General features: G+C 44.1%; 1 protein-coding gene across 1 annotated transcript in view; it reads left to right on the forward strand.

Annotated features, from left to right (window-relative positions):
- The window catches only part of LOC147663289 (uromodulin-like), a 189,904-nt gene that overhangs the window by 126,131 nt on the left and 39,082 nt on the right, over positions 1-24,691 (forward strand). The window contains exon 4 of the mRNA XM_086950552.1: positions 15,038-15,280. Within this exon, the coding sequence (XP_086806678.1) occupies positions 15,038-15,280 (243 nt within the window). The remainder of the gene's footprint in view (positions 1-15,037; positions 15,281-24,691) is intronic.

Here is a 24,691-nt window from a genome sequence, read left to right on the forward strand (position 1 = left end):
GGCTGAGGCTGATTAAATATTACCTAATTAACTCAATCCTGTGTGAATCCCACGTTATTACAGGTAGCTCTAACTCTATTAAAAACAGTGTTTAGAAAACGTGATAATTTTCCCGGACTAATACAAGGTTGTGCAAGTTAGAACCAATCAGTCCCTCAGTAAAGTGGAAAAAGCAAAGCTAAAAAAATTCGGTCAGGTAGCATCGCCTGAAGTTTGGAGAACTTAGGAGAACTTTTGTGAAAAAGATCCATGAGGAGACTGACTCAACATTGAGAGTCAAGCCAACAACCTTCAAATGCTACTTGGCCAGCATTTCAGGTTCGTCCCGCTGAAAGCTCCAAACTTCTAGGATTCGAACAGGGCCTCATAGAAGGTCAAGCCGGGAAACCCTCACCAAATCTGTCCTGCTGTGGGAGGTCGAGCAACATCTGAAGAAAAAACTCCAGAAAATGTCTAAGTGTGAAGATAACATTTTGACTGGTTCTTATTCTCTACATTGGATTTTTGGCGTTTTGGTGTCTATATGTTCATAAAAATATTTAATGTTTATATAAATTAGTGTGGGTTTTCTATTGCGTGTTATGTCCTACTTATTTGATGTATTGGTGTTTATAAATGCTTTTCACTCCTATCTCCTAAGTTAGGCCTGACTGCTTATTGTCAGCTGCCATGGGTTGAACAAGGGGCTAATTTGCTGAAACCTTTACTGGACCCTATACTGTGTTGGTGACCTTAAGTTATTAGTAGTGGAAGGTGCAAGCTTACCCCTACCAATAACCCACTTTCCAACATTTGGTGTTCAGTGGTGTGGATATGGACTTTTGTTTAAGGCACACTATACAGTAATTAAGTAAGATCTTCAAAAATCCTCTTAATTGTTTTAGAACACATCATATGATTGTTGAATATTTGAAATTTGGGCTAAACTGATTTTTGATCCATTGATAGTTGTTGATACCCAAAACTAGGGATAGCATGGAGCTGGGTCAGGCTTAACTGACTAAACTCAACGTGGCTGAGCTTAGGGTTCAGTGTAAGGTCTGGGCTAGGTCAGCCCCAGAGAATGAAAGTGTAATAGAAGGCTGAACCTACCCAATGCCACCCAGGAGGAGGGTGTTGATGATGCCTCCTCTGTTGCTTCCAGCACTAGGTACATAATTCTGTATGATGGGGCAAGGGCAGGGCCCTCCACACAGGAACAACACCTGTCCCTTGCAGAGAGGCAGCTTGAGGCCCAACTGGCTTTATTAGCTTTGGAGCAAAATTACTTGGAATTCGCTGAGTACACGTGGGCAAGGGAGGTGAAGAGATGAAATGGTGGCAGCAAAATTGAGGAAGAAGTTGAGGTGTCTCAGGAGAGGGTTTTGATTCCAAGCTCCCCAAATGAATAGCACCCAGTTACACAGAGGGGGAAGACATTGGCAAATGGCTCAGAGCATTTGAGAGGGCGCTAGAGATGAAGGACATCCATCCCAAGCACTGGGGTTCACTCTTGAGTTAAAAAATCCCTTTAGCTGGGAGGGATAGGATCCTGCTCCTAGAAGGGGTTGTGGCTAAATCCTAAACCAGCATGAGATGATGCGTGTTGAGGAATTTGGCTTGATACCAGAGCAGTCGGGGATGAAATTCAGGGACACCCAGAAAGTGAACACACAGTCCTGGATGGACTTCATGGACCTGTCAGAAAATAGCACTAGGAGGCTGGATTGGTGGTAATCAAGTAACTATATATAAGGGGCTGTACAATTTGGTTATGTGAGAGCACATCCTGACTCATTGTGGACAAGAGACGCTGCACCAGTACCTAGTGGACTCTAAGCTGTTTAGTCCTAGGGAACTAGCCAGGGCAGCTGATTAGTGGATGAAAACCCAGGTTTCCAGTCAGCACCAGTGGGGTAATCAGAAGAAGAGAGGAGCCATTTTGTGTCTGGTGACTTGCTGCTAGATGCTGCGTGTGAGAGTTTGAGCACCATGAGGAGGTGGAGGACGCCGCGCCGCTCCTTGCTGCTTTAACTTGCTTCTACCAGTCTGAACCCCACCAAACCCCTTAAGGAGCTGATGTGCTCTGCATGATTCTGCTGTGGCAAGGCTGAGGCTTTCCGCTCGCCTTGGCCCCTGTGACCTCGCAGCATCTCACAGGCTTATTCCTGCTTTGGGTCAGTAGAATCTGCCAGCACAGCTGGGGGCTTGGAACAGCCTGTGCCACGGTGCGGGAATGAGCCTGATCCCAGATGCCTGGAGCTGAGGAGCCGGGAGCTGTACGCACAAGGTGAGTGTGTGCCACACTACTCCCACTTAACTACACTGCACTGATATTGATCTCCCCAGCCGCCCAACCGCCCTGACAGGCAACCCTGATTACTGGTTACCAGTTTCCTGATTACCGGTGTACATTGGTTTGATTCATGTGCAGTCCATCTGTGCGGAGAGAATCCAGAGAAACTAGAGGATCCGGACAAGAATTTCCTGCCCGCTCTCAAAGTAAGAGCCACTTTGGAGCAAGGCAGGGCGGGCTGCAGACCTCTGACCTGCGGGACTGTTCTTCCTGTCCCGTCACCCGTCATCCGTCACCCATCACCTGTCACCCATTTCCTGCAGTGGCAGGCAGGCAGCCCTAACAGCTCCTGGACCAACAATGCGCTGCAGGGTATTGCAGGGTGTTGAAGGGTGGCGCAAACTTATGGGACTCACAGGACTGGTTTCTTCCCGCCCCCCTTACCGCCTTCTAATTGCCCCAGACCAATGGAGCGCGTTGGACAGCCTTGATCAGATTGAAGTCACAGAAGGGAGTCCCTATTCTGTTTGCCTCGTGAGCCTGTGTCTGCCAATTGTAAGGCACTGGGGGAGCAGGGAATTTGGAGCAGCTGCTCTTAGTTTGTCTAAGCTGTGAGATAGAGCCCTCTACCCTGCTGAAGCGGCCAAAAATGGTCAGCAGCGTCTGAAACTCACCTCCTTGCTGTGCCTGTCTGGTGCTTTCATCTTTGGGTCCTTACCGCCACTCTTACATTAAGAAGTTTGACTGTAAGCCCCACAATCCTGTTACTCCTGAAGCTTCTGGGCTCTCTCTCTTTTTGTTTTGTTTCACCTCTTTCCAGTTCCTGCAAGGACTGCAGCCTCCATCCCTAGCAGGCTGACTGGAGAGAGGAAGTCACCGCTGGAGAATATTTTCCAGCAAGCAATCTGAGTGGAGGCGAGAGTCTGCTTCCTTTTGACATTTAAGTATGCCGGTGCAAGATGTCTGCTAAAAAATTACTCTCGGGCTGTGTACTTTCCTCGTCGCTAAGTCGTACAAGTAGATTAAGGAGATCATATAGTGGGTCCAGACATTTGCAGCATCTCTGTTATAAAGCTCAACCAGCCATCACATGCTTCTTCCGGTCTGCTCCTGTGGAGGCAATACTGGGTCAAGAAGGCTTGTTCCTTAATCTCATCCTAATAACATAATAACATCACCTCATTTATGCTTGGGGGAAGCACAGAGGATTCCTTGTGGCCTCAAGGGGGGGTCATACAAAGTACTACAAAGGGGCCATGACCCAGATGACCCAGACAAATTTAGGACTGGAGGACGACTCAAGTGGGCAGCTATCAGATTCACCTCTATGTATGAATATGGGCCCTGTTTCACATGTTTGCCATTCAACCCAACAGAGCCAGCAGAGTAAACAGCGTATCTCTCCAAACCAATCAACGTTAGAGCACCCTACTGCTGGTTCATTCACTGGATCAGTAGCTGACTTTTACGCAAAACTGGACTTGGAATATCTCTTTACCCAGCAGAGTCACCAAACCATTACTGTGAATAGGGAAAAACCTAATAGTATTATTGTGGCTGTATCTGTTTTCTCTCTGGAACAGGGTGGCACCGACAAGGGCTCAAGCGTTGACTGTGCACTTGGGCATACCAGAGGCCCCCGAAAGGTCTCAGGGGGGGGTGTTCTGGTTACGGATGAGAAGGCAACTGCATGCTGAAAACTCCATCAAAGGGAATATTTTACACTCACAGACATTGATATATAGGTACAATCAAGGGGTTGGGAAGTCCCTTATGACCAAGTTGACAAAGATGGCTATTCTAAGACTAGATTCAGGGATAATAATACCCCAATAGTAAGCTCTTCCCCCTGATGACTCTCATTGCCTTTCTTATATTGTAGCTTAAGTCACCTGGTTGGTACTTCCGTGCAGTCTGATTGCAATGCACACAATGTACATGATGTTTTCTTGCCTTGTTCACAAGTGATGCCGGGAAATGAAAATGAGAAGCATGATGTGCCCTCTGAATATTTGGTCTGTATTGAAAAAATACTAGGTTCCATTCTGACTTTACTGGAAAAATCTGTATTGAGTTCAGACGATATTCTTGAAATGATCTCTGTAATGTTGTTCGAAGTGCAAAAGGTACCAAATATGACATTATTAACGATTCGCCTAAGATATGTACGTAAATGGGAGAACAGACAGATGCTGGGACTCTTTCTCCTGTTCCCCTGAGAGAGCTGAGTGATGCGTCTGTTCAAGCAGGAATACCCCTTTTTCTATTATCCCCCCCCATTGAACCTTTGTGTAATCTAGACAAGGAAGAGCTTTGTTTAAACTCACTCTTCGGGGAGTCCATAGTGGGCCCTCCTCTGGGAAATCCCACACTAAAACCTTATCCCTTGTTTATCAAGGGAAAAAAGGGGGACAGTATGGATAATAAGAAAGATGAGTAAATCAGGAGCTATGTTGGGCAAAAAGGTAGGGGAGAGATGGAGGGGGAGGCCCCGTCTCCATCCACCTCCCAGGGTCAACCCCCAACTTCATTGGGGAAAGGGGGTTAAAAGCTAGGAAGAAGGGAGTTCTCACAAAAATTCCCAAAGGGGATAATATGAAAGAGAAACATAAACAGATAAGACGATTCCCTAAACGGAAAATGGCAAAATTACATTTCCCACAGATCCCCGATTGACAGAGTGTTCCCCAAATTACAATGGAGGAGGGAGGTTTTAAATTGTCTATTTAGGAGGGTGCTCCTAGAGACCCGACTATAGTTCATTTTATATTAGACGGGGTATGGGGGCGTCAGGTATGGCAGATATTCCAGCAAGTCCAGTGTTGCAGTCTCCACAAGTACCTTATTTCCTCCAGACCGATGAGTCATCCGCTCCCTTGAGTAGGGGCATTTTAAAGGGAGGTGGGCCTTCTATACCTCAGACATAGCCTAAAGCATTGGGGCCAGAGTGGATGCAAGCTTAAGGGTGGGGTCTCATGCACTGGGTAACTTACAGATGGGATCTAATAGAACTTTCACAGGGAAAAAAACATTGAAAGTCACATATCCCAATTCCCACTACAGTGTCGCATCTAACAACACAGTTTATGAGGAGGCACAAGCTGTCAGTCTTGGCGATAGAGTGCCTCTGTGGATCCCTCCAAGAGACACTGTAAAGAAAGATAATGGTATGCAGAAGGTCTCTTCCTCCATCTTGCATTTTGTCTGGCTATTTGATTCATTCTCAAGCTCTTTTCTGAGATAGAGGCACTAAAGTTGGTAGAAAGTAGGGATATCTTGTTCGAAAAAATTAACTTGCATGAGAGCTTCTTTTATTCAAGGGTCATTTTTAGCTCTCGGATTGTGGCAAATAAAATAAAAACGGAAAAACAGGGTATTCTTTTGCTTGATAGTATCAGAAGCATTGACTTGGTCACTTCAAATGGTAGGGTTCCACTTGATAAAATAGAAGATTTTACTTTCAACTCCCATCATATCCAAACCCTATTGGACTACGTGGTTGCCTCCTACCAAATGTTTGGGGCCTGTGAAAATTTAGTGGTATCTCCGTCAATATGGAGTGACCACAGTGTAGTGGGTTGGACAATTGCCTTCAATTTACCCGCATTGAACCAAGGGAACCTGGACCAGGGCTCGGTGGTTTTTAAGTTCAGGAAAATTTTATTCGATAATGACAAAAGAAAATCCAGGTGTCAAAACAAAATACATTGGAATAATAATGTAAAGACTATTAGCAGAATAAAACAATCATACATAGCAAATATTGTAAGAGGGTAAATCTGGGTACTAGATAAAAGAAAAAGGAAAAGGTGAAGGGAGAATATGTTAAGCATTGAACATGAGAAGCATAAAAAACATTCGAAAGGAATAAAAAAAAGAAAGTGATACAATGAAGAAAAAGCGGAATGCATCAGGCAATTAAGGAGGTTTGAGAACTTCTTGCTGTGAAGGTGAAGGGCGAAACGAGCGTTTAGTACATGAGTCCAAATAAAGAGTAACAGGTAGCCATAAGTCCATGCGTTTTGTAGCCATACAAGCTGGAAAAACATAAGCAGTGTCAAGCCTATGATTATGGCAGACATTGAACCACCACGCCTTGAAGGAAATTTTGGAGAAGTCCTTCCAGTTGACCGTTATTTGTTGAAAGGCGGCGGCTAGCAGCAAATCGACAATCTGAGGCTTTAGGTCAACGTTATCCCAGCAAGGGGAAAGGCTGCCCATGAAAATGTGTGTGTGAGAAAAGGGGATACAAGAGTGGAAAATCAAATTAATTTGAGCCCAAACCTGTAACCAAAAACTATGGACATGAGTGCATAAAAATACCATGTGAAATAAAGTAGCTTGTGGGGATGAACAGGACCAGCATGTGTGAGGGGTGTTAGGGAAGCGTTTGTGGAGATCATTGGGTGTGAGGAGAAGTCTATTGTAAATAAAAAACAAAGTCTGTGTAAGGGTTGCTGCTCTTGAGGATTTACGAATCTTGGTCCAGATTTTATCCCAAAAGGAAACTGACCAAGCTACAGACAAGTCGTGCTCCCAGCATTCCTCCACTTTGGATTTAAGTCTGGGAGACTCGCCGGTGTGGAGGTACTTGTAGATAGCAGCAGCTTTTGGCGTAGTGCGTAGAAAGGAGTGAAGTGAGGAAGGGAGAGTGGATGAAGTAGGGGGAGGGCAGAGCTGAGAGAGGCAATTGTATTGTGTTAGGACTGTATCCTTAAGCACTTGGTAATTGCGAGCAAAGGAGGCGGGTAAGTTATAAAGGGAGCGAAGAGTATGGAAAGGTAAGAAAGAGGAGCCAGAGAAGAGTTGAGAAATCCACTGTAAACCTCTGTTATGCCATGTTTTCCAAAAAAAGGGTCTATTTCGAATGAGTAAGGAAGTGTTATGCCAGATGGGGGAGGAAAGAAAGGCAGCAATGGTTGTGGGAGGAGAATGAGAAGAAGATAGAAGCAATTTGGCAGTAAATTTATGAATAGGAGTGGAGATAGAAACGGGTTTACGGGAGAAGGAAAGATATTCGGCAAAGGAAAAAGGGAAGAGAAGAAGACGTTCAAAGTTAGTCCATAAAGGACAGGGGGTGCCAGGGTCCTGTAACCAAAAAGAGGCTTGTCGCAGTTGGAATGCTTTATGGTAAGCAGGAAAATCAGGAAAATTAACCCCACCTTCTGATTTAGGACGGATCAGACGGATTAGAGACATTCGGGGTTTCTTTTTATTCAAAAGGAAGAACGTTAGAGTAGAATTAATCTTTTTGAAAAATTTAGAAGGGATGGGGACTGGAATGTTAGAGAGAGTGTATAGGACAATGGAAGACAGCATCATTTTAATGGTATCAAGGCGACCCCACCAGGATAAATAAAGAGGGTGCCATTTGGATGTGAGATCTGCCAATTTTTGGATGCATTTGGACATACAGAGGGAAATAGTATCTGGGATGGTGGGGGTGATGTGCATCCCAAGGTATTTAATGTTAGAGGGTTTCCATGTGAAGTTAGAGGCTGCAAAATCAGGTTTAAATGTAAATTTAGTTAAAGGAAGGATCTCACATTTATCGTTGTTAAGTTTATAGCCAGATATTTGGGAATAGGCATGGACTTCAGTAAGGAAGGCAGGAATTGAGACAGTGGGGTTGGAAACAAAGAGAAGGATGTCATCTGCGTATGCGGCTAATTTGATGTGGGAGTCTGAGAGTTGGAAACCTTGGATGGAGGGGTTCTGGCGGAGCTTGGAAAGAAAAGGTTCTAGGGCCAAATTAAAGAGGAAGGGAGACAAGGGGCATCCTTGACGAACGCCTCTTTTCAAATCGAAAAAAGAGGATATTTGACCATTGGCACAAACCGCTGCACGTGGGTTAGAATAAAGTAGTGAAATTAGAGATATGAAAACAGGACCAAAGCCAAACTAACGGAGGGTATGAAAAAGATAGGCCCATTCAACCCTATCAAACGCCTTTTCAGCGTCCAGGGCAATAGCCGCGAGGGGATGGGGCAAAAGGCGAGATTTAGAGAGAATATTAAAGAGGAGTCTGGTGTTGTCAGTAATGAAGCGACCTTTAACAAAGCCCGACTGTTCTTCGCCCAAAAGGTCTGGGAGAAGAAGATCGAGACGGGCCGCAAGAGACTTCGCAAATATTTTATAGTCAATATTGACTAAAGAGATTGGCCTGTAGTTTTTACAGTGTTTAGGATCCTTCCCCTCCTTGGGTATGAGGCAAATATGCGCATCTGAAAAAGAGCCTGAGGAGGAACCCAAGGTGAGGAAGGGGCCAATGAGGGAATGAAGTTTTGGGATAAGAAGCTTTGAAAAGTGAAGAAAAAATTCTACAGTGAAGCCGTCTGGGCCAGGAGCCTTATCTTTTTGGAGAGTTTGAAGTGCCTTGAGCAATTCTTGGTGGGATATGTCAAGCTCTAAGTGAGAGAGGTCGAGTGGAAAGTGGGCTGGTTTTTGAATAGTAGAAAAGAAATTGTCTAAGGATTGGGAAGAGGCCTGGGTTTCAGAAGAGTATAGGGTTTTGTAAAAGGTGGAGAATGCAGTGAGGATATCTGCGTCTGTGTGCTTGAGAGTGGAGGTAGCGTCATAGACTGATTCAATATTCAACTTATTTTGTTTAACTTTTAAATAATTAGCCAAAATTTTACCAGCCTTATTTTTGCCCCCATAGAACTTGGCACTTGATTTCAATAGATACAAGGATGCATCGTCCGTGGATTTTTTGTTAAATTTCATTTTAGCATTTATCAAGGCGGTTAGACTTTCCTGCGAACGAGAAGTAAAATAAGAATGCTCCAATTTCTTAATATCCAGAAGGATAGCCTTTGTGAAGTTGCGAGCAGCTTTCCGTTTTTTTGCAACAAAGCCAATTATAAAGTCTCTCGCTGCCGCCTTAAAGGCATCCCAAATGGTGTGCTTGGGGACAGGGGAATTATCATTCAAGGAGAAAAATTAGTCTGAGAAAGTAATGAAGGAGGCGGTAAATTTAGGGTCTAAGAGAAGAGAATTGTTAAAGCGCCAACGTTTAGGGCCAACTGATTTGGGTAAAATGTCCAATTGAACTAAAGTTGGGGCGTGGTCAGAAAGTAAAATCGGGCCAATTTCAGCCTGCGTGAGAGTTTGAACGATGTTGTGGGATACGAAAATGTAATCAATCCTGGATTGGGAATGATGGCATGGAGAATAAAAAGTAAATTCTTGAAGTTGTGGGTTACATAGACGCCAGGCGTCAGTAAGCTTATGCTGGGAGATGGTTTGAAGAAAGGATTTATGTGACTTATTAGGAATGAAATGTGCCTTGGAATTTCTGTCCAGAAAGGGGTCTAGGGGCTGGTTGCAGTCACCTGCTAAAATGAAATTGTCATCAATAAATCTGGTAATGTGCTGGGAAAATGAATGCCAAAAAGTAGGATCACCGGTAGTAGGTGCATAAACATTTATAAGAGAAATTGGAACATTCTTGACAGAAAGCCTAGCATATGTCCAACGGCCGTCAGCATCCGATTCCTGAGCGAGCACGGAGTGAGTAAGAGCTTTATGACATAGAATGGCCACACCATTACGTTTACCATCCCCAGGAGAATAGTAAACATCGCCCACCCAATTTCTTTTCAGTTTAACAGATTCTTCAGCAGATAGGTGGGTTTCTTGTAAAAAGCAATATACACATTCAATCGTGCAAGGTGAGATAGGATTCTTTGTCTTTTGATGGGAGAATGAATGCCTTTAACATTCCAAGTAATTACTTTCAAAGACATATCATAGGAATAAAAAGGAAAATATCAACATGAAGAGAAAAGATGCGAGAAGAACCCAGAGGAGAAGAAAAGTCCAAAAGAATATGAAAGTCTGGAAAAATCATTACAAAATAAGGTTGAAGGGAAGAATGAAGGAAAGGAAGAGAGAGTAGAAAAGTAAGAGTAAAGAACTGTTGACTTAAGAAGAATAAGAAGGTAGTCCAGAGAATAGAGAAAGTGATGGGAAGAAGTTTATAACATAAGAACTGTCGAAAAACAAGAAAAGAAGACACCTGTGGAACAAGGGAAACTAGTGTAGATAAAATAAAAAAAGGTACAAAAAGGGAAGCGACCTTCAGGGAGAGAAGGGAAAACATACTTACGGAGGGCAGAAAGGAGGAGGGATGAACACCAAGGAGAGGAGACGAGGAGAGAGGAGTGAGGGGGGAGCGCCAACTAGAGGAGGCAGAGCATCCAATGTAAGCGAACCAACAAGTCGAGGGGTGAACGCAATACAAGTCGCGGAACCTGCAAGGAAGAAAAAGCAAAAAGGAATAACGTGAACAAGAGAAGAAGGAAACAAAACAATGGCGCATAATGAAAGAGTATATAGAAGACACTAATTAAAATTACTTGTCCATCCAACAGGGATGTAAGAGAGATAGGAAGGAGTCAAAAAGGAACATAGAAACTGAAGATGCTGGGAAGCCCAGGAAAGGCAAACACCAGAACAGCGAACATAAAACATGGAACATGTAATTTGAGTAGGACAATAAAGTGATATGAAACAAGATTCACGGAGGAAAAGCTGATGAGGAGCCAGAGAAGTCCATGTCAGACGACTGTGCAGCGTTCAAAAAACTTCGGAGACGAACAGGATCCTCGTAGGTCGTGGTCTTGTTGTTGTGAGTAACTCTGAACAGGCAAGGATGAAAAAGGCCGTATCTGGCTCCAATAGCACGGAGCTCTGGTCGCATATCTAAAAAGGCTTTGCGGCGGCTGGCTGTAGTTTTGGCATAATCCTGCGCAAAGAAGAGATTGGATCCTGACCATTGGAGACGAGGTGAGGCACGAGCCGCTGAGATGACTTTGAGAAGGTCGGTGTATTCTAAGAAGTACATGATGACACCTCTCGGCCGTGAAGAAGGAGAGGGAGTAGAAGGAAGGCGGCCCAGCCTATGTGCACGCTGGATGTTAAGCGTAGTACCCTCAGGCAGATGAAGAAGTTTTGGTAAAAATGATTTGAAGAAGGCGATGGGGTCAGTCCCTTCACAATTCTCTGCCAGGCCGTAGAGACGAAGATTGTTGCGTCTGTTTCGGTTCTCCAATTCTTCAACTTGCTTTTGAAGAGAGGAAATCTGAGACTGCATGTGTGAAACCTTGGAGGACGACTCTTGGAGAGAAGTCAAAGAATGTTCCACTGTTGTCACCCTGGCATCCATCTGAGACCAGTTATCGGTAAGAACCTGCAACTTAGAATTAGTTTCTTCCATGAAAGGTCTGAGGGCACGAATTTCCTCCAGCAAAAGCTCCATGGAGACAGTCGAAGTGGATCCTGTTGGTGATGGAGGATCTTTTTAAGGCGTTTCGTCGTGACTTTCCCTGGAGGCTGGGCAGGCCGCTCCGTGCTAGACTGCGACATCTGAGTGACGAGCGCCTGAGAAGCCTCGAGGTGTGCCAGTGCAGAGAAAACTTTTGAGTTTTTAATGAATACACCACGTGGAGTTTTAGGAGTGCGAGAAATTGCCTTTCTTTCCATAAAAAAGAGTTATTGGTAAGGAGAAATAAAGTTCAGTAGTAGTAGTCACTGCGAACCTACAGACAGCTACAAGTGTGCGCAGGAGCTCTTGACAGGAGGAAGGCACCCAAATTTCCAAAAAGTGAAAATAAGGAAAAAAAGGCTATCTGCGCAGAATTCAGGAACGCCAAGGGTATAGGCAGATGAATGGAGCAGCATTCGAGTCGTTGGAGGAGTTAATACATTGATGATGGAAGCAGAGAAACACCACTACGCTCAGGTATAGAAGAATGGCACATTGTGGTGCAGGAAAGGTCCATCAGGAAAGGAACATTATAAGTGCGAGGAGAGCAGGTAGAGAAAAACGTGCAGAAACAATGCGCAAAACAGCTCCAAGTTGTAAATAGCTATGAGAATAAAAGCATGAGGAAATGCAACGCTCTTAATAGAGAATAGGCTGCAACCACGTGTGCATGCAGGTTGCCTGAGGTAAGAGGAACAACAGTTGCCTAAAATGGCCGCCCAGGTCATTGAGACGTGAGTGAAACTTGCTTAAACTCACTTAAAAAAGTGTCATGAAGTAAAGTCTTACAGCGGTGGTGCCAAGATGTAGAAATTATCTCACCAGGAGTAGCTGTAGGCATGAGGGGCTCCGTGGCGGGCTCGCATGTTTTCCGAGCGGGAGCACCGTAGTTCGCGGTGACAGGATCCAAGATGGCGGACGCGACTATCCCACAGCCGCGTCCGCTACAAAGTAGCAAAAATGACCATTCCGCTGCTTGTTAATTGTCGCCTCCAGGAGCCCGCTGGTGTCGCTGGTCTCCGGTCCACGAAAATCCGCTCTGCAGGCAGTAATGAGGACAAATGTGGAGCGAAAACCCCTTACGACCCGGAGCGCTCACATTAGAGCCGCCGTCCTCGCCGGGCGCCAAGCCACGCCCCCCCGGCTCGGTGGTTTTTAGTAAAGCTAATGGCTGCTCCTTTTGGACCCCAAAAAAATACCACTGAGGTAGGTGTGATGGTGAAGAAAAGTTATGTAGAATGGCAGGGTTTCGATTCCTTAAACATTTTACAGTTTTTCGAGGCACAAATGAAGGAGATAAAAAATGTAAGTACTGACTCAACTGGCCCCCGTGTTGCAAACCAGGGTTTGCTACTGCTGAAAGTATTAAATCAAGAAATTAACCACTTAATCAGAAAACAACATTTACAATTCTCCATTGGTAAACAACAAGAAATCAACCGCCATAAGCGAGCTAGAAATCGTTATAAATTTAGAGAAAAGAGAAGGGAGTTTGATTCCAAATGAATTGGGTTAAGGGAAGCCGCCAGAGCCAAAAACTCAAATAAATACTGGCACCTGATTGCAGAATACTGCTATTCAAGACAAAGGGCTCTGCCTATCTCAATCCCAGAAATATCCCCTCCTCTTGTGTTTTTTGAGGGTATCCATTATATTCGCCATCTTTGTACCTTGCCATTTTAGTTTCCTCAAATTAAACTTTTCTACATGTTGTCCCAGTGTGTTTATTTTTTGTGCCCCGGCTAGCTTTATATTATTTATATTATTATGACCTGAATAAAGCCTTTTTCTTGAATAGTGCAAAGATTCAATCGGTGCAAACTTTTTTCCATTTGGGGGTTTTATTTGATGATGCATGTAATTGGAAAGCACAGGGATAGAATATGAGCTGAGTTTGCAAGGAGTTTTTGGCTTTGCCTCCAAGTTGAGGATCAAACAGCAAAATGAGTTGATGGCAGAGGACAAAGCTATAAGTACCCTTATTGCACTTGCGTTGCCAGTCTCTGGGGTGTGCTGAAATACCCTGACTTGCAGGTATTTGAAAATTGATTTTTGAGGCAGTTATTTTCTGTACCTACAATTACCTCGACTAATGTTTCACACACTGAATAGGGGCTAGAATGTATTATGGATTACATTTGTCAGCAACCATTTGTTCTCTGGCAGTGCATATGGACAAAGCATGCAGCGAGTTTCAATAGGCTGGTCCTGTTAGATTACCTTAAATTAAAAGAAGCCCTTTATAGTTCTTGATTGACTAACATAAAGAACCTATGCCACAGTTTTGACATGACCAAGCTGTTTAGCAAGTCACATGAACATATCTCTGCCCTGCAAGGGCAATGTCAAGTCTCACTTTTATGCATTTTGTAATAATGCCAGAGGCAGCCACGAATTTCAGAAGATGATTGTCAGGAATATCTAATAATCCAACCTCCACCTGGAACAGCGACTTGGGTCACTAAAATACAGCACGGATATTTTATAACACCCTTTAAACTTCAGGCTATACATTATCTGGTTGCGTACCCTTCCTAGGTCAATATTCTGATAGGCTTACACCATGTCAGTGCGGTGATTGTTCACCGTGGAGTACAATTCATTTTTTTGGGTGCAAATTCAAGAAAGCTGTTGCTTCTCCTGATTCTGAAGTATGCTGGCGTTAGACAGTGCAGACCTGCATCAATGTTCTTAGTCAATTTCCTCTGTATCAGCTTACTCAAATATCAATTAAGTTACAAGATCGCTGTTCCAATTAGTAGAATTCTCTAATGTATTTTTAGTTATTGAATGGTCTTGTCGAAAAACCACTGCATTGTATATTTATTTTGTTTAATGCTTCAACATTACATTATTAGTATGCTGAACATTTAATTTTTCGGCTCATGCTGTACAGTGGTTGGTATTGCGCCATCTCTTGTCTGTATTTTATAACTGCATTGTTTTGACATGTTTTATAGGGAGACCTTTACCTGTGTCGAGTAATTTTAATAACATAGGAGAAATTATCTTTAAATTTGTGTTATACTGGATCTTGCACATCCTCAGAGATATCCTGACTTTTACAAATATCAAAAGGCATCTCATGGTGAAGAACTACTTTTATAATATGGTGTTCACACCAACCAATCTCTTACAACCAAGGACATGTAAGGGTGCCAGTCAAAAATCTCCTGTGATCCAGCCCTATGTTTCATAAATGCCTTTGAGCATGACACAGTTCTTTCATTCCTCAGATGTGACTTTTCATTCCCATCTGTTAACATCAGCACCAAAATCTCCCTAGAATGATCTCAGAATCTGCAACGACCCTGGCAGCGGGTGCGTCAACTGCAGTCGTTTGAGGTGTTCTCAAGCCTCTGTCTTCAAAACAAAAATAAATAGCATTCTGGGTTTATTAATTAATATTCCAAAAGAATAAATTATACATTACTTTATGAAATGTGATCCCACTTTCTTGTGCGTATCCTGAAATCTCTTTTTTCTATGTCCAGCATAGCTACTCTACCATCAGTGAATAGTTCTGGACCAACTACTGCCACCATGGCTGCCTTCAAGTCTAATTCCTTTACTGATCCGCTCACAGAAGACGACACCCTGACAGTGGGCACACCGCTTTACATTGGTATTTCAACTACATTCCCTGATGGTGACATGTTTACCTTAAGGGCAGAGAGGTGTGTTGCTGCCCCTAGCTACAACCCAGCTGATCTCAGAGTTGAACTAATATCAGGCGGGTAAGTGCACATTTCTCAATACTGATCTACCTGTCTTCCTCTTCAATAACATCTTTGCTTCCTATGTCCAGCGGAATACAGATATGATTGTAAAGCATGGGGTGCATGCACAAGAAGCCACTGACGCAGGTTGGCACAGAACCTGCACACTGCAGAATGTGAGTTATAGAGACACAGGGTAAGTGGAGGATTAAATGACCCATCTCACTCGAACAACACACTGCAAATGTCTGTCGCGATCCGAAATGCCTCTACCTAATAGAAGTACTACGAGCAAGAAGACAAACAACCTGTACATGGCACTGACCACAATCATTTGGGTCAGGTCTGTGGAAGGTCAAAAGACCTCAAGGATAGAATGCAGAGTGCAAATGCAAGTCAGCCATCGCAGATACACAACAGCATGGAGTGCCCATAGAACTGGAAAACACGAATCTATACACAAATTGTTCATTAGTATTAGTATTGCAAGGGTTCGTCATGGTTAAATGTGAATAATGTCCCTATTACAGTTCTCAGGAAGGAGACAGAAGTGGAAGGAGGAACAAAGAAGAGAATGACGGTAGGTAGGCAAGTAGGAAAGGAATCTCAAAAGGAAAAACAGCTAAAATATGAAATACAAAAATAATAAAAAAGGTAGAAGAGTGCAAGAAAAGGGAAAATACGAGAAAAGAGAAGAGACGAAGGAAGAAGGTCCGTGAATACTCCTCTTGCTCGACAAATAGCCAAAAATCTACCAGTTCTGTGATCAAATTAGTGGACTAACCCATGTTTTTAATTGCGTGCATAGAATTACTGGCATATTGAAATTCATACTGTGCTGCCCCACAGGTTAGAGGCATTGATGAGTATACAGTAGGAAATTCGATTTGCTGTGACTTAAATGGCCATCTGCAGTATACCATAGACATACGTTTTAAACTTGCAACTTGCAAGGGTCATGAAAGCCTGCTTGGTAAGTCTGCTTAGAAGCTACTCATTACAACAAATCGTGGCATTTTCAAGCATATTGTGATACAAGCTGTCATCCCATCAGAACAGCCAGTAATTTACTTGTTTTTAATGTGCATTGATGGCTCTAGTGAGAGCAGTTCTCATACTAAATAGGAGCTGCTTCTGTCATCCATTGCATCAAGGTTTGTAACTGAAGTCTGTCTAGACTGCTTTGGGTTGGCATCTGCATAATGTAACTGACAATGGGTGCACAGTAATCTGCGATAGTAACACATTTTCCATATGAAGCCACCCATTGCGCTTTTTCGACTGTGCGTCAGAGTAGATTTGAATACCTCATTGGGACAAACATTACACAAACCTTGGACCGATGGAGTTGGATTTTGTACATCAATTGGCATGCTAAGCCCAATCAATTAAACAATTAATTTTTGCATTTACTCGCCAACGTACATATTACTTTTCGGTTAGAAATTGCCCTGTTCCGGTAATTTGTATTTTTTTCCTCATATCCATCAATTACAGGTTTGTTAGTCACTCGCTCTAATGGGATTTCCATTTATAGATCAAGACAGCCTGAACGAGGGCCGTACTGGGCAATCAAAAGCAGCCCATGCAAAAATTATCAAAGCAGCCCACTCCCTTCGTCTCCTTCATGATGTCACAATGTCATACATTCACCCCAGTACAGAGATATGGGCCTAAATCCATCATTTTTTTGCAGCGATGGAATTAGGAATTTAGGATTTGATTTAGGCCCAGATCTCTGTACTGGGGTGAATGTATGACATTGTTCTGCATTCTGTCCATCAACTGTGGTTTTTGCATTTGTCACCCCGAGTGGGATGGGTATGCTCAGACGTGAGTCACATGCTCTCCACACCACTGGATTCAAGCAAGCCGGGCTGAAGACGGCTGGAATGCCAGAAACCGGTCCTCGGAAGCTTGTTTCCGGTCCAGGGAAGGCATGGCTTGGCAGTTCAGGCTGGACTGTTCCCATGAGGCACAGGGTCAGACTCATTTGCATATGGCCATGTCTGAACTGGGGTGGTGTGGAGTGCAAAAAAACGATGGATTTGGGCCCAGATATCTTTGCTGGGGTGAATGTATGACATTGTTCTGCATTCTGTCCATCAACTGTGGTTTTTGCATTAAAATACATATAGTTGCAATTTCTGAACACAATTGTGCATGTGATATTTCCCTGCAGATGGATTGCCTGAAACACACATGTTGGTCCAGGGTTTCCCTCACAAGACACACAGCCTCTTGGCGTGCGCTGTAGAGCTCAGACTCGCGGCAGAGGAGAGTCCCTTTGGGGTGAGCTCACGCTTACACCAAGTATTGCAGTACACACCTGACGCTCATTAAAACACCACCTCCTGTATGGATAGTCACCACTGGGCCACCACAGCCGACATCACGACATCTTTGATGGACTAAACCAAATCAATGGAAAGGGCGGGGTGCTAATCCATGTTATAGTTGAAATAGACCAATAACACCCACCTTTACACTTCGGCCAGGGATCACACCTCGCCATGGTCAGTAAAACACACTCACCAGCTACAATCAAAGCATTTGTGTCCAGGAACACTTTCAGAATACCTATGGTGCCCATGGACTTATACTGAGCTTTGAACACAACGCTCCACTTCCGGCTCCAGCTATCCCAGAGGCCAGGGGGAAATGACGTTACCGGAGACATCTTGCCTGCGCCTTTTTAGGTCCGAAGGTTGCCTGTTGGCACATATACAGGGCTCGAGTCGGGGTAACACGCGGGTGGACGGCGTCCCACCACTCTTATCACAGGGTGGACGCCATCCCCCCTGCCAAGAAGTTGGGCCCCACAGAAATAAGCTGAACGTTTCCCGGTGTAATTTTCAGACATCAGGACACGTTCAGCACGTGATGTCATGAGGTCATTTGCATATTGTCAGTCCCCTCACTTATTTTATAGGACTTGTGCCCTGCAAAAGTGCAGAGCATGTGCAAATACCAGAAAGATTTTTTTCATTTTCGAGGTTTTTTTTCCAGACGCTGTAAGGTAATTTTATAACAAGTCATTGGAATTTAAAGATGAAAGTGTGAATTTCGAGTGAGTATAGTAGTGAGCGATGGACACGGAAAAGGCTATTCATTTAATAAAAAAAATATGCAAGTTCATAAAATGCGAACTCACCTAAACAAATTAATCAGCATTTTAAAGATGAACAGAATGTATTATTTACACAAGCATTTTATACTGGGTAGACAATTTTTAAATACCTAATTATTAATTTTTTTCCACTACTTGTTTTTTTCCTGATATGTTTTTGTTAAATCTGTATTTCTATTGCTTTGTTTTTCCACTACAGCAAAGACATGAATTGTCGATTTTGTGGGTTTTCAGAAAAGTGCGTTTAACATTTTAATTTTCCATTACTTTACATGCTGGAGTTATTGTGTCTACTCTGGAGAGCTTGTGAACGGGGCCTGATTACTGTCCTCGCTGAAGAGATTTTTCTGCAGCCAATGGGGGCTGACTGTGCGGGGCACTGGCTAGTGCAGCCCGCCGTTCATGCTTCTGAAGTTGAAGCATGTTCTTTCCGTGCTGATGAAGAGTTACTATTTAAAGAGGCCGCTTGCTGCTTCTGCAAACAGGCTGTGGTATGAATCTGCAAGCAGTAGGAGAGTGCCTGTTTATATCTCCTTAATATCAATTATTTATACTTGTACATTTACAGTGGCCTTGCATTCCAATGTTTTAGTATGTGTTATATATGGACCACAGACCCAGAATTGCATGAACTATTGAGGAACAGTCACATCCTACAATAAAAAGCATTGGCATAGCCAATAGGTCTCGCCTTTGAACCTTATAAGTGTTTAGCCATGCAACAGTTGATGTTGTTGCACCAAGGGTATTGTGCTGCAGAACTAAATACTTATAAGGTCCCAAAAGGGCCAATGCTTGTTTTTAATTAGGGTCCCCTTGTTTCTTTAAAGAGAAAGGTAGGACCAGAACACTAGCTTGCTACTGTAACTTCTAACAGCTGCTTAAAAAGAAAGTTAATAAAAACATTAATCCTTAAATATAATGCATGAAAAAGCCTTAACTTAGAACCAGGAATTAAATGTAAATCACCCCTCCTTCTAAATTCTTGTACAATTGCAGGAATAAATCTTGCTGTAAGGAGTTAAGAAATGTTTGTGTCCTCCAAAGGCAAAACAGCAGGCTGTTTGAACTGCCAAATGCAAATGAAAAATGTGTCTATTTTCGGCATGTGAGGAAAAAAAACGCCCTCAACCACCATGTTTTACAATAGAAAAAAACAAATGTGAGACTGTCTCACTTAAAGAAAAATGTGAAAGAAAACTAGTTTTGCCTGAAAATGTTCCAGCTTAAGGCGATGGTTGTTACTGCCCTGGGCAGAAAGAGCTCACCAACTCCTTATGTGGCGCCTTCTAAAATGTAAAACAAAAATATAAGACTTATGAACATTGATATAAAAAAATAAGCAATTCAATCTAAACAACTGAACACATAAATCTGCCAATGAACTCAGGCATAAAAGGGCTACACCGTTCTGCTATTCAAAGTCTGAAAAAAAGAGACCTGTGTTTAACAAAAAATGCTTTTAAAACCAATTGCAGCGTGCACTGTAACAAAATGAACTAATTGTGCTTCCAAGAGCTACTGCAAAGTTTTTAGAGATAATTCTGTGGACAAAAATCAAGTTATTACTTATATGTGTGGGAGTTCTATCCCATAAGTGTGATATGCACCAATAGATGTTCAGTTCAATAACAATTTCAAGTTGAATAATACGTTTCTTGCTTTATTTCACTAGTAAATCAGAAGTTTGGTTATGGGGGCATAGTGTTATTTGCTCTAGCTGTGTGTTAATTGTAATATAGATTGTTAGAATGAATAGTGTCTGTGTTTTAAAGACGATAGTATCATGTTTTGAGCAAAAAGGGGTGATGTTTGGTTGTCTGTATCCTAAAACATTTGAGGGGTTGATAGATTGATCCATTCCCCCTTGTTGGGTTAGAACGCATGGAAAAAGTGAGTCTGTTCCTGCGCCTGTGTGGGCCAATTTGAATTCCTCGAGTGAGGGGAGAGAGAAAAATAGTTCACGTATAATGTAAATTGCAAACTGACAGTTTAAGGCAGAAGCACCTTCCTTTTAAATATTTCAAGGCATAAAAGGATTATTGCATACAAATAAATAAACCTCTGAGGCCAGTGGTGACCGTCCAGCCCATGTTGGCTCCTGTGCTAGGCAGTTCTTGGTAGTGAGTGGGTGGGTTATTCAGCCCACATTTGGAATAGGCACTGAGTGACAGGCAAAAGTAGAGGTGTGCCGAGTTTGGGTAGGAAAAGTAGGTTGGCAAATAGCTATTGGTCAAGGCCGCGCCCCTTTTTACACCTCTCTGCAAAGCATCTCTATGGCGCTTACTGGAGGTACCTGGCGGGCTAGTTGGCCACCAGGAACCCCCAGTATTGACGGGGGATTAATTCCCCAACTTAAAATGCACAACAGGACGCGTTTGCAGAGTGTTGCATGGAGGGGGCGGGCCTGAGGTAACATGTGTGCAAACATGCCCTGTGGTACGTTTTAGGTTGGGGAATTGATTCCGTTTCAATACTGAGGGCCCCTGGGGGACAACTAGCCCATCAGGTACCTCCAAAAAGCACCAGAGGCCTGCGTTGCAGAGATGTGGTCCAGGCCACACCGTCGATCAGTCAAGACAGCGGTGCGAGTCGTGTGGTGTGTTGCAAAGCGTGCGAGGTGGAGCCCAACTCCGGTGCGTTCACAGGACTCGAAGTCAGCAGCAGTGACCGCGTCGGTCAGACCAGTACGAGTCGGTGTAGAGAGGCGTTGCACAATGCGGTGTCCACCAGTCGCGGTGCAGGCAATGGCTCGGTGACGGCGTCAGGACAGAGTCTGTGAGCTCAGACCTTGCGTTGTCAGAGGCGGACGTTGTTCGGTGCAGTGCCTACAGGACACCGGGCCGGTTGTGAGAGTCGGTCACAGCTCCCTGCCTCTGTAGCCACAGAAACAGCGTTTCCAGCAGCAATCCATCAAGGCTGGGGAAGTCTACTGGTCCTGAGACTTCGGTCAGCAGGCAAGCTCTCTTCCAAGCCCTTGGAGATCCTTCACAAGTTGAAAGTAATGTCCACAAAGTTCTTTCTCCTCTCTTTGGCAGTCAGGCAACCACTGCAGGCCAATACCCCAAGCAGTACTTCAGCTTGGGAAAAGTCTCTCCTCAGTTTTTTCAGGTTCCTCTCCTCAGCAAAAGGTCTTGTAGTCCAAAAGTGATCTAATTTCTCGGGATCAGGGTTCCAATATTTATACCCCAAAAACCTTTGTTCTCTGAGGGGAGAGGGGCCTGTGCCCAGTCCAAACCAGTTCTGAAGCACTCTGTTTACCAGACTTCTCCTCTCCTTTCACATTGCAGGGCAGGAACATCAGACGCCCCACAGGAGGTGAAGCCAGCATTGTGGAAGGCAAGTACATCCCTGGAGCACTTTGTTGACAGTCTTCCTTCTCTTCTTTCAGTGTGCAGGGCAGAGACATCAGCGGCACCCCAGGAGGTGGAGCCAGCATTGTCGAAGGCAGGCTCAGCCCTATTCAAAGTTCAGGTGCAACTCCTCCCTCCCATCTAGATGCAGATCTCTCTAGTCACCACTGGGCTGACTCATCCTGTCTCTTGGAATCCCCCAGCCCTGTCACTCACAAAACCAGACAAAGGAATACACAACCTAGCAGAGGCAGGTTTGAATGGTTAGGCAAGCAAATACCTACTTTCTAAAAGTGGTATTTGCAAACACAGAATACTAAAATAAACTTCACTAAAAGATGTATTTTATCATTCTGAGTGCATGCATACTAAACTCGAATTTCTACCTTGTTCCCTGAGTCAGTTAGGATTATAAAATGTAATAATTCTAACAGCCTATTCTGGCCTATGCTATGGAGAACAGGTAGCCTTGCAATAGTGAAAAACAAAAATGGCTGTAATTCACTATTAGGACATGCCATACACATCAGGAGTTGTCCTACCTTATACTTACAATGCACCCTGCCCTTGTGCCTACCATAGGGGTGTCTGATATGAAGAAAAGGGAAGGTTTGGGGACTGGCAAGTGGGTGCACTTGCCATTCAGCATGAAAGTAACAGACTGCATGAAGGTTCTGCAATGGCAGACCTTAGACACATTTTACAAGGCCGCTTCTGCGGGTGGCACAACCAGTGCTGCAAGCCCTCTAGCAGCATTTGAATTTACACGCTCTGGGCATACTCAAGATTCAAGGGGGCTTAATCCCCCAACTTAAAACGCACCACAGGGTGCATTTGTACAGTGGAGAAGAGAGGGGGCCGGGCCTTCCTGCATCTCTGACTTAGAGGTAGTTTTAATCCCCCTGCCCTATTATGTCCGAAGGCCTTACAGAGGAGGTGATGCTAATCACAGGGGTACCCCAAAGCATAGTGTTCCGTAGAGTATGTAGGTGTTTTCACTTTCTTCTAAGTATCTTTTAGCATAGCACTGACTCTAGGCCCTGTTAGTCAGACTCAGTTACCACCGGTACCTGTCTGAAAAAGTTGAGGGCACAAGCAAGGACTCTTTCTGCTCCTCTGTTTGTTCTTTCTGCACATCTTGCTTCCTCCTCCACTTTTCTTCATCTTTGTGGACTTCTGTTGCTTCTTTCTGCATTTCTTTTTGTTCTTTCTGTACGTTTTTTCTTCTTTTTTTATCTCTCTAGGCATAGTTAGAAACTAGCACTTAAAAAATGAAATTCACTTAAAAAACCATAGGTTTCAGGCACGTTATAGTTAGAAATTAGCATTTAAAAAACCTTTAAAATTCAATGAAAAAGCCATAGGTTTCAGGCACATTATAGTTAGAAATTAGCATACAAAAAACTTTTTTAATTCACTGAAAAACCATAGGTTTCAGAGACGTTATAGTTAGAAATTAGCATTTAAAAGACATTAGAAATTCACAGAAAAAAACGTAGGTTTCAGGGGTGTTATAATAAGCTGTAAAATTCCCTCTTACAAAACCATAGAAATTCCTCCGTTATAGTTAGTTCTGCTAACTATAACTCGCACGCCCACAATGCACTGCTGATAATTTCGCATATTACATCATTCATGACATGGTCAGTGACATCACTGATGACAGCACTGATGACATGCACCCGCCCTGTAATAGCAAACATAAATGTCCCACAGATGCACACCCCGGGACATTGTATGAGCTGTGCCTAGGAGGTGGCGCTCCCTAGGACCATGATGCATTGGTCACTGCATAACTACAGAAATAGTATTAACACATACTAACACTACTTGCCAGCCGCGGTGCGTCCATTGGGGCGTAGGGGCGTAGCCCCACTAGCCACCATGGACGCATCGCGGCTGCCGGCCGTATCTAAACAAAATACAAGCAGAACAATCAGCCGCCGAGAATTGCCAGGGGGGGTGGCCTGCTGCAGCTTGAGTGACAGTCCACACACTCAGGCTGCAGCAGACGTAGTGCGCACGCAGTCTGGGGAACTTACAGTGCTCATGCTTGGGAAAGTTGGCAACTTTCTCAAGCATGCGCACTGTAAGTTCCCCAGCGGGACCCAGGGGTGCTTGTTCGCCTGCCACAGTTCCCCAAGCCCGGGTCTCCAAAGGGCGACAGGGCGAGGGCAAATATGACCCCCTAGCCAATCCTGGCGCTGCATACAGCTCCAGGATTGGCTGGTCCACCGGCGCAGCATCCCATTGGATGCCGCGCGTGGGGGTGGCCTGGCATTCGTTGCTGAGCCATAGAGGCGGGAAGTCCAAGGAAGGAGGAAGCCAGAGGTGTTCGGGGTCGAGAAAGGAAGGCAGTCCTCAGACAGCGCAGACACCGGCAGCGGTAAGTGAATGAAGCACATAGAAACATTCGGAGAGGACACGCGGAGCGTTTCAGGCAGAATTGCAGAAAATGCTGTTTATTTTGTAGCCGTGAACGATCGTTTAATTTTAGAACGTGTTATGTGTGATTGCAGGACACGGGATGCACTTCGCTCGACAGGACCTACCTTACATGGAATGTTTTCCATATTTTGTGCCAGTTACACAAGTCACCTACTGTGCCTATGAATACCGAGGTCACATACGTGTTAGCCGCTAGAGCGATGTTGCTCTAATTCATAGTATGGAGACTTGGTTTTCAAGCCGGTTCAGCTCAATAAAGTTGAGCCGCTAGCGCAGAAAGTAACCTTACCTGAATCACCTCTAAGCGCTTGGTCGACAGTTGGGAATAGATATGCTAGGTCCGCAGCGCACCGTCAGTTTTTTTTTACTGTTTGTTTCCCTCATATATTTACCAAACCTTGCCCGGAGTTTAAATTGAGTTTCTATCATGTAAATCAGCAGAGTTGGGGGCAGCAACTTTCTTCTCCCTTGAGTCTTCTGCCAGGCCCCGAAGGATAG

The sequence above is a fragment of the Lissotriton vulgaris genome, unplaced genomic scaffold (assembly GCF_964263255.1).
Source record: "Lissotriton vulgaris unplaced genomic scaffold, aLisVul1.2 SCAFFOLD_535, whole genome shotgun sequence".
Classification (NCBI taxonomy): domain Eukaryota; kingdom Metazoa; phylum Chordata; class Amphibia; order Caudata; family Salamandridae; genus Lissotriton; species Lissotriton vulgaris.